This window comes from Sceloporus undulatus, chromosome 9 (assembly GCF_019175285.1).
Source record: "Sceloporus undulatus isolate JIND9_A2432 ecotype Alabama chromosome 9, SceUnd_v1.1, whole genome shotgun sequence".
Taxonomy (NCBI): Eukaryota; Metazoa; Chordata; class Lepidosauria; order Squamata; family Phrynosomatidae; genus Sceloporus; species Sceloporus undulatus.
The window spans coordinates 25,359,533-25,370,563 of NC_056530.1; the positions used below are offsets into that span (position 1 = coordinate 25,359,533).

The 11,031-nt window shown below is 58.9% G+C and overlaps 1 protein-coding gene across 1 annotated transcript; it reads left to right on the forward strand.

Annotated features, from left to right (window-relative positions):
• Nucleotides 1–5,219: 5,219 nt before the first annotated feature.
• Nucleotides 5,220–7,317, forward strand: C9H11orf86 (chromosome 9 C11orf86 homolog). The gene is made up of 2 exons (XM_042439918.1): nucleotides 5,220–5,642; nucleotides 6,228–7,317. Exons 1-2 carry the CDS (start codon nucleotides 5,220–5,222, stop codon nucleotides 6,378–6,380), a joined length of 576 nt encoding a protein of 191 aa, XP_042295852.1. The 3' UTR covers nucleotides 6,381–7,317.
• The last annotated feature ends 3,714 nt before the right edge of the window (nucleotides 7,318–11,031 follow it).

Consider the following 11,031-nt stretch of genomic DNA (forward strand, 5'->3'; position numbering starts at 1 on the left):
GGCAGGGGGAAGCCCCGCAGAAGACATACTTATGCCAGGCAGATGGGAGAAAACCCCTGGAAGTGGAGCCATGGGGGAGCCGGCTGCCCCAGCTTCCTGGCCTGGCTGCAGTCCTAGACTGACTGGGTAGGAAAGCCCCATCAACGGAGGACAAGAACAAGGACAGCTGCATTTATTTGTAGCTCATCTTTTTCTCAGTTTGGGGCACAAGGCAGCTTACAAAGTTAACACAGATACAGCTAAAAAGGTTACAAAAGATAATAATATAATTAAACGATCAAAATCCATTAAAAACAAACCATTATAAAAGAAAGAGAAACAACGAATAAAGACAACCCACGATGCCAACGGTCCCTGCAGCGTGATCCAAATGGGATGTGACCAAGACATGCGTTCAGGTGGTGCACAAACCCTAACTTTGCAAAAGAGCTCCTGGTGACTGTCCAAAGCCCATTAGCAATTCACCTTTTAATAGGTTGGCAGGATCACCCCCCCAGCGTCCGGGGCAGGAATGCGGCCCTGAGACCTGCCAGTTACTCCCTCCCTGCAGACAAGGCTGATGGGGAGCCAGAAGGCCACCTGGAGCCTCCCTGGGTCAAGCTGGAGGCCAAGTGGACGGCTGGGGAGGCTCCTCTGGGCTCAGCTCTTTCTGTTTTGACTGGAGATAAGCTCTCCAAGGCCAGGCAGATGTCTGCCTCATTAATTTCTACCAAAGGGTTGCATCATTCAGTTGTTTTCATTCTGTCCTGCACTTGGTTGGAATGCAGGGCCCCAGAAGAAGAGGGACCTGAGAGAAGAAGAAGGGGGGCTCCAGCGCAATTCTGGGCTCAGAAAAGAGGCTTTTGGGGATGATCATTCTTGGCCATGGCAGCTGAAGGGGATTCTGGGAGCTGTAGTCCAAAAAAGGAACTTCTTCAAGCTCTGCATGAGATGGGTCCTTGTAAGAATTGTATGCTGACTGTCAAACTCTTGTACTATAGCTTATTTTTAGCTTTGTCCTAAGTTGCTTTGAGTCCTGAATTGGGGAGAGAGGTGAGACAGAACTGAAACAAATGAAGTGTATCTGCTGGCTCTCTCTCTCTCTCTCTGGCCCTTGCAGAAAGGCCATCCCTGGCAGGGAGGGAGGGAGGGGAGGCCCTGGGCCAGAGTCTGTCTGCCCCCTCCTCCTGGGCCTGGCAGGGAGATGGCAAAGGAAGAACAAACAAGGCTTGCCTTCTTGTAGCAACAGCCCCAGTCTGTTCTCAGGGCTGCCAGGGTGCCTCTGGAAACCAAGGCCTGGCTTTCCTGGAAGAGCAGAAAGGGATTTTGTGGAGGGTGGGGGCAGAGCCATGGTCTAATTGAAATAAGAATTGTAAGCCCTTCTTATAGCCTTTAGGGCTGAAGGGTGGGCTATAAATACCATAACAACAACAACAACAACACAAGGTCTTCTCTGGTGTGGTGGTTGTTGTTGTTCATCATAGGCTTGTTGGTCTCTTTCTAACTGGCCTTTGGAGGGGAGGGGGGGGTTCCAAGAGGAGACTCCCTTGCCTTCAATCCAGCTCTGACTTATGCTGATCCTGCCTAAGATTTCCTTGGCCAGGCTGCTTCTGAGAAGGTCTCCAGCCACAAGCTCCCTCTGAGGCTGAGAGAGTGTGGCTTGACCAAGGAGTCCCAGTACAACTCCTCAGCCGCATGACAGGCCATGCCAGCTGCGTCTTCTTGGCCAGATCCCTTCAAAGGACACTTCCAGAGTCCGAGAGATAAGTCTGACTTGCCCAGAGTCCCCCAGAGTCTGGATTCAAAGCTAGTTTCCCCGCTCAATGCTAGACCAAACTAGCCCTGCCTTCCTTATGCACAAAGGAACCTTAAGTACACCAGAAGGGATTTTAACACATGGATGGCCCTGTCTCAAGCACTACTGCCTGCCCTCTTTCGAAGCGGCCAGCAACAGTGCCAGGGCACCAACAGCAGCCTGGCACAGAGCCCCATGGAGGCTGCAGGGAAGCCAGGGCCCTTCTCCCCACGGAGGGAGCCCTGGCTGCTCCAAAGGTGCTCCTGGCACCTGGAAGCCGGCTTCAGGCTTCCCCTCCGAAGGAGACCCAAGCTCCCTGACTCCTAGCCAAGGCCTGGCAGCCCCTCTCAGGAGGTGGGCATGAAGCTCAGCTCAAGGGAGACTTCCATGCAGCCCCATATGCCCCCAGGCTGTCAGGTTGGGCACCAAGTCCCCAGCGCCAGGCAGAGACTGGCAGCCGCTCCCGGGCAAAAGTCCTTGAGGGCTCCCAAGCGGACAAGAGCAAGGCCGGCTTCGGTTCGAAGTGCCAGGGCCGCTAAGAGCAGGAGGCCCAGAGCCCTGGAGGATGGGGGCTCTGGCCAACCCTCCCAAGCGCCCTTCTTCGGCTGGGCAAAACCATCTTCTGTGGCCGGCTAGGAAAGGAAGGCATCGGCTGAGAAGACAAAAACCCAGGTCTCCCTCATGAAGCAGACGGTTCCAGAGCCCTTGGCCCTTCGGGGAGCCCAGCCAAGGCCGTCCCTCTGAAGGGGGGTTAAGTAGGGCCCCTGTCCACCTCCTCGGCCCCAAACCTCAGGACTAGGGACCAAAGCAGGCAGAGACCCAGCAGCAGCAGCAGCAGCAGGGCCTCTCTCTCTCTCTGGCTGGAGGCCTGGGCTCCCGGGCAGCTTGAGGGACCTCTCTTGGCTCCAGAGGCAGAGCACAAGGCCCTCTCGAAGGAGAGGCTGCAGCAGCAGAGGCCGAGGCCTGGAGGGAAGGCGGCAGGCCTTGCAAGGGGAAGCGCTATAACCCTCTTTGCCAACCTCAGGAAGGCAGGAGGCGGCAGGCATGACGGCCCTTGCGGGCCTCAGGAGCCAGGGCTGCTGCTGCTGCGGGGGCTGAAGAAGGCGCCGGCTCCTGCGGCCTCCCAAGAGGAGCCGAGGGCCGCGAGAGGCAGGCGGAGCCAGTCCTGGGCAGAGGAGGCTCTCCGGGCCCAGGCAGGAGGAAAGCCACGGGCGGGCATCACAGCAACGGGAAGGCGTCCCTTCCTAGCCCGCCTCTCCAGGGAGCGAGGATGCCGCCGGCTTAAGAGCAACCGAAACACCTCCGAGGCACCCCCGCAGAGCAGCCAGGGAAGCCCCGAAGGGAAGCCAGGAGGGGCCGGGAGAGAGGGCCGCCTTCCTCCTCCCGCGAGGACTGCTCCGCGGAGGGAGAGGGGGCTCCCGGGGCCCTGCCTCCTTCCGCGGCTGAGGAGAACCGAGGCCTCCCGGACTTACCCTCCGCCGAAGGGCCCCGTCTCCGGTTCTCGCGGCGGAGAGGCAGCCAGGGAAGCCGCTCCTGCTGCCGCCGCCTCTTCCTGCGTCCGCTTCCTCCTCCGCCCGGACTAGGCCCCGCCCACTCCGCCGCTATTGGCCGCGCGCCCCAGGCCCGCTCTCCTCATTGGCCGGCGCCGGAGACGCCTACCTGACCCGCCTCCGGATGCCCCGCCCCCTCTCCCTCCTGTCACTCAACCGCGCCTTTCAAGCGTCGCGCCTTCGCGCCCTGCGCCGCTTCCCATTGGCCGCCCGCTCTCGCCTCCCGCCTCCCCGCGTTTCCATTGGCCGCGCGCCACGCCAGCCTATCCTCTCCGCCTTCCCATTGGCTCCGCCGGCCCTCACGCCCTCAGCCTCCTACTGAGTCGACGAGGAAGACGCCGAGCGTGTCCCCGCCCCTGACTCACCTGCGGCTGTTGCTGGCAGTGGCCACTAGAGGGCGCCGGAGTTCTGAGCCAGAGAGAGAGAGAGCGAGAGAGAGGGAATCCCGCTCGCGGCCACCAGAGGGCGCCAGAGCCCGGCGCTTTAAAGGCTCAATCCGCAGAGAAAAGGGCAGAGTGAGGGATCCCCGCGGCGGCCGCCAGAGGGAGCCAGAGCCCCGCGCCCCGAGGGTCTGCCCCAAGGGCCCCCTTGTCTCGGGGGGTGGAGTGGGGCCTGTGCTTCGGGGCAGGAGCGCATTTCAGGGGCATGGCTGCCCTTGAAGACAGAGGCCTCATTGGCTCCCTTCAAAGGGAAAACGGTGCATCAAGTGCAGCAGCAGCAGCAGCAGAGGGGCCAGGGGCCCCCCAAAAGGAGGGAGTGGGGCACAACGTGGACCCAGCGTGGCCCTTCCTTGCACCAAGCAGAGACCGGGGCCAGACCTGCTGGCGTCCGGCTGTGAAGCCCCCAGTGTTGCCCTGGGCCCCCATAGCAAGGGAGAATGGCCCCGAAGTCCCTGCTGGCCCCCAGAGAGCCCTCCTGGTCTGGCATCTGCCCTCTTTGTGGGGCTGGCAGAGACACATCAAGGCCCACAGAAGAGTGGCTGCTTCTGTGAGAGGCTGGGCTGGGGAGCAAAGGCTGGATGGCTCCCAAAGGAAAGGACAAAGGGGGCTTGGACGGCTGGGGACCGGAGCGGAAAAGCCTCCTCCTCCTCCTCTGGGCCTCTCTTCTCCTTCCTCCAGTCTCTCTCTGGCCATGCGTGGAGCAAAGGCCCTCTCTGGCTCAGGCCCAGCACCAAGAGGCCAAAGGATGGTGGTCCTTCTTCCGTTGCCCTTCTCTCAGGGCTCCTCCAGGCGTCCAGCGAGACTCAGAAGAAGCCAAGGAATATGGCTGGATGTTGGCTGCGGGGGGGGGGGGGCAGGGGCAGATCCGTCCTTCCAAGGAGAGACACATCCCAGGATGGCATGGTGGCTGGGCAGAGGAGCCAGCCATGAAGGGTACTGCTGCCAGCGGTGCGTGTCTCTGCCCAGCTGAGTCCCTAGGACACATGTGCCCTCGCACTCGCACCCATGGAGCACTTCCCCAAAGGGTCCCCCGGTGCTTCCCTGTGACTTTGATTCAAAGTGCACCACTTTAGCCACCTTTCCTGGCCCAGAGTCCGTCTCTTCCTTGCTCCTTGAGGGCAGTGTTGGCATCAGCAAGCCTTCTCTTTGTCCTTTGCCCTTTGCCCTGTGAGGTGGAGGCTCACCTGTGAGGAGGGGGCCTTTCTGACCTTTGCTCTCTCTCTCCCTCTCTCTCTCTGTAGTGTTGGCTCAGCATCAGATAAGGGATCCACTTGCAAGGAGGAAAGTCCAGAGGGAGGTTCGGGGCCCTTATGTTGGGACGCTCCCTGCCCTTCCTCCTCCTCTTTGTCACCTGAAGGTGAATCACCCTCTAAAAAGGGGAAGGAAGGAAGGAAGAGGGAGGCAGCCGGCAGAGCCGCTCTTGCGCCAGGCCCCTCCGGTCCCTTCTGCCTGGCCATGACCAACCAGAGGAGGCTCCGGAGGGCCTGGTCCTCCTTGCGGGGGCCAAAGACTCTCAGCCTCCTGCAGGCCTCTGGCTCCTCCAGGGCCATCGGCCCCTACGGCCCCCTGGAGGAGCCTGAGCCCACCTGGGGGGCCAGAGAGGAGGAAGGCTCCCGGCAGAGGACCTCCCCAGGCCGAGGAGGAGGAGGAGGCCAGGGCAAGAGGGGCAGGAGCAGGAGGGGTGAGAGCCTGCGGGGGAGGCAGAAGGCCAGGCAAGGAGCAGCAGCGGAGGAAGAAGGAGAACCAGCAGCCCCGGGTGGGACAGGAGAAGCAGCCATGGTGGGCACTGCCCAGCCCTTGGGCACAGGGGACGACGGGCAGATGCTCCTTGGGGAGATGCACGACCAGACAGGCAGCAGGATGAGGAAGCGCAAGAAGGTGAGAAGAGGAGGAGGAAAGAAGGGACTGGGGCCCCAGGGTCAGGGTGGCCAAGGAGCCAGAAGGTCAGTTGACTTGGCATGCCAGGAATTGGCAAGGAAGCGCAGTGTGGCCTGGAGGGAACCTTTGCTGCGCACCAGGGATTGCTAGCCGGATTTGAGACCTCTGGACCTTTAGGGTTAGGGTCTCTCCTTTAGTGATAACTGGAAGTAACTTTCTGAAGGACTAGAAATTATTGCCACTCCCTTTTCAACTACTGTACTGCTGGGCTGCGGAGCAGGGAGTGGGCTGCTTTTTTGTGTGGGCCTACAATAGCCTTTTGGCCAAAACCGCATCCTTTCAGGGGTGTTTCCATACCAAAACAGTTGCTTCAGATGGAGAAAAAAGTTTAGGGGAACAGGGAAGGGCAGGCTAAATGGGACCCCAAAAGACCCAGCCCAGCTCCCTTCCCAGCTATGCAGGAAGCCCAAAGCCAGCAATGTTTCCCCCAAAGCCATAAAGAAATCCATGCGGGAAGGGGAAGGCGAATGCCCCACCCCACCCCACCCTCCTCCCCAGTCTGACGCTGTGTGTTCCTCTCCTCAGCAGGTGAGCCATGTCCTCCGGAGGGGCTGGCAGACCTTCATGGCCGGCGTCTACAGCCTGACCCTCAGCCGCCCAGCCAGCTCCCCAGCTCCGCCAGTCCAGCCTCTCGGTCAGGAGCCTGGGGAGGGCAAAGAACCACCTGGACCCGCTTGATGCCTCAAGGACAGGAGCAGGGCCAGGCTCATTGCGGTGCCATGGCTGCCCCCAGCCGTTCCTTGTCTGTCAGCAGCACCAGAAACACGGACATCATGGCAGCAGGGTTGGAGGAAGGGTCTGTTTCTATGGGGCCATGATCTTCTGGGGTGCCATCTCTGGAGAACGACCACATGCACACCGCAAGGTCAGGGAAAGAAGACCTGCCCCGAAGTCTGCAATGGAGTTCCTTTTTGCCACACTTCAGGTCTCCATGTTGGATGGAAATGCAATGTTTAATTTATTTCAAAGAACGGATGTGCGACTCCTCCTTCAGGGTCTTATGGGGAAACCTGTGGCACATGATGCACATGCGGCGGATGGGATCCATTGCTGCAAGTGGCTAGACAGAAAAACCATGTGCGGATTTTAGGCAGAGTACGACCCAAAACGTGAAGACTCTCATCAGTCCAGGCTCCAGGTTCTCCATGTAAAGTTTCCCCAAAGTTGAGAAACACACTTTCCAACTATTCTCTAATGTGTGCATTCATATCAAATATGAAGGGCAGGGTGGCTGCGTTTAGTTTTTGTTTCATGTTTTGGCATAAATGAAGTTATTGCAAAAGAATAAGAAAAAGAAGAAGAAGAAGCCCTACAGTGTGAAAGGAAAGAGTAAACTGTCAGTCCTGCCTCATGGTAGTGGTGGGGAAACGGGGATTCTTCTGTTCTTCCATGGTGAAAACGAGACCTACATCCCCAGGAAAGCAGGGGGGCCTTGCTGGCATTTCCTCTGGGGATGACTCCCAGGGAGGCTGCTCCTTCCAGGGAATGTCCTCCAGGTGACGTTCAGGAGGAGGAGGAAGGGTTCAGGCAGGGGCTGAGGCTCTTGGGGTGGGAAGGTTGTGGAGACAGAGGCACGCTCCGGGAGAGAAAGGCCACTGGTGACCCCGAATGTTGCTGCGCCAATAAACCCAGATCCCACCACCACCGACTGCTCTCTTGAGAAGGGTCCCTTCTGTCCAGGGGCCACACATCCGACCTGGGAAGGGGGAGAGGGGTTCGGGGAGACCGAAGCCTCCAGGGAGCCAGTGGGGAATGGAGAGGCCAGCATGCAAGTTTATGTTAAGCCAGAAAACTCAATGGGTGACCGGTCACTCTCAGCCAGACCTACCTCACAGGGCTGTAGGGAGGATAAATGGAGGGAGGAGAGCCATGCACACCCCCTTGAGCTCCCTGGCTAGTCATGAAGGTCTGCCTGGGTCCCTGGAGGAACAATTGCACACCGGTGTCTGCTGTGGCTAAAGGGAACACCAGGGAACCAGCATTTCCCAGCCCTCTGCAGAGAGAGAGAGAGAGAGATGTCGGATGGGTGCTGGTGCCTTGGCTTTGGTGGCAGAAATCTCTGTCTGGCTGGTGCTACGTGGCGCTAAGCAGGATCCGCTTTCAAAGGCAGAGCCCGCTCCCTCCCACCCAGCCATGCCTCTGCCCAAGGCAGCCCCCACCAGCCTCAGTCCTTCCTTTCAGTGCCCAGTGAAAGCCCCATTGACCTCTGGGCACTGGGGCACCCAAACAGCCACCTGCAGGGTTGGCACCAGGAAGGATGGCACAGGAGGCAGGCTGGAGCGATGGGTTGGGAAGTGGGGCTGTAAAGCTCCCTTGGAGGAGGACCCAGAGGCTGCCCCAAAGCCCTAGAGCCACTTGGCCTGGAGCCATGAAAGGGCCATGGAGATGTTGCGGCTGCCCAGAGGGGGGACCTTCCAGGGTTGTGGGGGGAGGCTCAGACGTGCCGTGGGTCGCATCTCCTTTCCCTGTCTAGCTCTTTGGAGGAAGGGATGAGTGTGGGGGGAGGATGGTCTGCAAGGGCTCCCATTCATTCCCTTCAGCCCTCCACAGATGGAAGGGAGACAGGCCTTGCTCTGAGGATTTCCAACCAAGGGACAAAAGTCAGACAACGGGGCACAACAGACCACAACTGAGATATGGGTTTTGTTCATGGAAGAGACTGACTTCTTGCGTTAATTGTGGCAGTGGTGCCCATCTGAGGAGGTCTGTCTGGGGTCACCAGAGGACCCATAGCTGGCCCTGAAGGAGGCATAGCAGCTGTAGCAGCAGCAGCAACCGCAGGGGGCCATGACCTGCTCTGGTCTGCCCTCTTCCTCCTCCCAGCGGCCATTGAGCTCCCCTTGCCTCTCCTTGGCTTTTGTTCTGGTCCATAGAACACAGGCACCACTTCCCGAACCCTGGTCCCTGCTCTTCTGATTAAGAGCAAAGAGCAAATGGAGGGACTGATGGAGGAGGGGATGGAAATGACCTCTGGTCTGCCTGACTGGCGATGGAGGGCCTTTGGCTGCTCTTGCTCAGAGGGCCAAGCTCACCTGGGTTCATCCCAACAGAACCCGGTGGTTTGGAGAGAGGTAGCATGGTAGAGTGGTCAGGACTCCTCAGCATTTGCAGCCTGCAAGGTCTGAGGAGCCCTGAGGCTGGAACAGGGGCCCAGAGGAAGCCTCTAGCCCAGGGGCCACTCAGAAAACCCACAGCCCCCGAGTTCCCAGGCAGCCATTGGTAGTTTCTCTTGCAGAAATCTGTCTGATCTGACCCTCTTCCAGAGACGGGGCTGAGAGACCCCCCGGGGGGGGGGGGGGGGGGGGGGCAGGGTGCGCCTCCCCCCACAGACACACATGTGTGTTGCACACAGTCTCTCTCACGTACGCACAGTGCTAGCACAGCCTCCCCCTCTTTCTGCGGCCCGGAGCCAGCGGCCCAGATACCAGCCAGCTGAGCAAAGAGCATTTGGTCTTAATTGTGGTTTCCAGGGTTCCTTGCTGAGCTTGCAGGTCTCCTGCCTGGCCCTTCTTCACTCTCCTTTTCCTGCCTCGGGCGTCTTGCCGCAAGCACAGCCGTGGGTCCTGTGGATGAGCTCATGTGCGGTGGAACATGGGCCCTGTCCTCCAGACCAGGCTGGCAAGGAGGGCCTGGGAAGGGCCTGGGAAGGAGAGGAGGCCAGGAGGAGCTTCCGGGCTGAAGCCGCCCCGGTCCCTGCGGGCCTTTGGGGGAAGGAGGAGGAGGGAGCCATGGCCCACGTGGGGCTATGCATCTCAGTCCTTCTCCTTCTGGATACCTTTGGGGCTCATGGGTTCGGCCTCTCTCTGGACTTTGGGGAGTCTGGGAGGTTTGCCCAGAACTAGTTTTGGGGCGGCTTAACTAGGATGTAATGAAGTCACTGGGGAAGAGAAATAAGTAACAAGAATGAAGTTCTTTATTGGTGTAATGGACTCTTGAGCCAGGAAACCAGCAAGCAGGCTGTCAAAGGGATTCTCTCTGTGTGTTTTGGGGTAGTCAGTCCCCTCTTTAATCCTGACTCTGTGGCTTTTGGGGAGATTTGCTGCAATAACAAGCAGTGGCCCCAATGACGGTGGGAGGTGAAGAGGGTGGATCCCTTCTGGGTTTTAGTAGGAACTTGAAAGGCCCTTCAGAGATGCTGGTCTGTTAAAGTGTATTTGAGGCCTGAATCATTGGGGCTGCCATATTTCCCATTTCTGTGCATGGCTGTGAAAGCTGGACAGTGAAGGAAGAAAGTAAACTCATTTGTTAAGTGACGATGGAGGAGAGATCTATGGACAGCATGGATGGCGAAAAAGGCTCATAAATGGATCCTGGAGCAAATGAGGCCTGAGCTCTCCCTGGAAGTCAAGATGACCAAGCTGAGGTTGTTGCACTTTGGCCACATCCCAAGACGGAGTGACCACTGGGAGGGAGGGTAATGCCTGGCAAAGCAGGACAAGAGGGGGACCGCTCTGCAGGCGGAGGGGCTCCAAAGGCTGCCCTGGGCCTGCAAGGCCTGAGTGCAAACACAGAGGACCAAGGGGCCTGAGGGTCAACTTGGCAGCAAAGAAGAACAGCAACTGCTTTCAAGTCTGGACTTCAGAGGCTCTCTCCAAAGTGCTGAAACCAACTGGGGAAGATTAGGGTTCTGCACATTAGCTAGTACCCTTAGAGTTTAGACTAAACCCCAAACTAATGCGCAGAGTGTGCGCTGGCCTTTGCTGACCTGCGGTGGAGGGACCTCCCTCCCTAGAATGGGTCTGCATTGAGACACACACACAACACACACAACCCCCCCCCCCCCAAAGACCCGCCGACAAAGGGCAGGGCTCAGGGCCAGGGCCAGGGGCAGCTTGCCTGGCCCTCTTCCTGGCCTGGATGGGTTCCTGAGGCTGCTGGGCAGGAGGGCAGTGGATGCCAAGAGGGACTTTGTGGAACTGGAAAGATCTGGGAACACGTCTGAGAGAAGCATTAAGTCACCCTTCAAGGAAGAGAGAGAGAGAGAGAGAGACGGGGGTCAGATGAGGCCAGGCTGAGAGTCAAAGGGATTGGTGCCCAGCTCTGCCTTGCTTTTGGAGAAGGGGTTCTGCTGGAGGACCATTTTGGGGAGAGGCCTGGAAGACCCCTTTGGGGAGGGATGGCATAACCATCTCCCCCAGCTCTCCAAGTGGGGCCACGTTTCCCAGGAGGCTTTGCTTGTCCCCAGCCATTCACACAGACGCTCACATGGAAAGTCTGCATGGCCTTGTGGGGACTGTGTTGAACTGGGGGCCTGGGTTCAAGCCTCTGCTCATCCCTGGAAATCCCTGGCTGGCTGTGGGCAAGTCACACTCTCTCAGCAAACCACCTT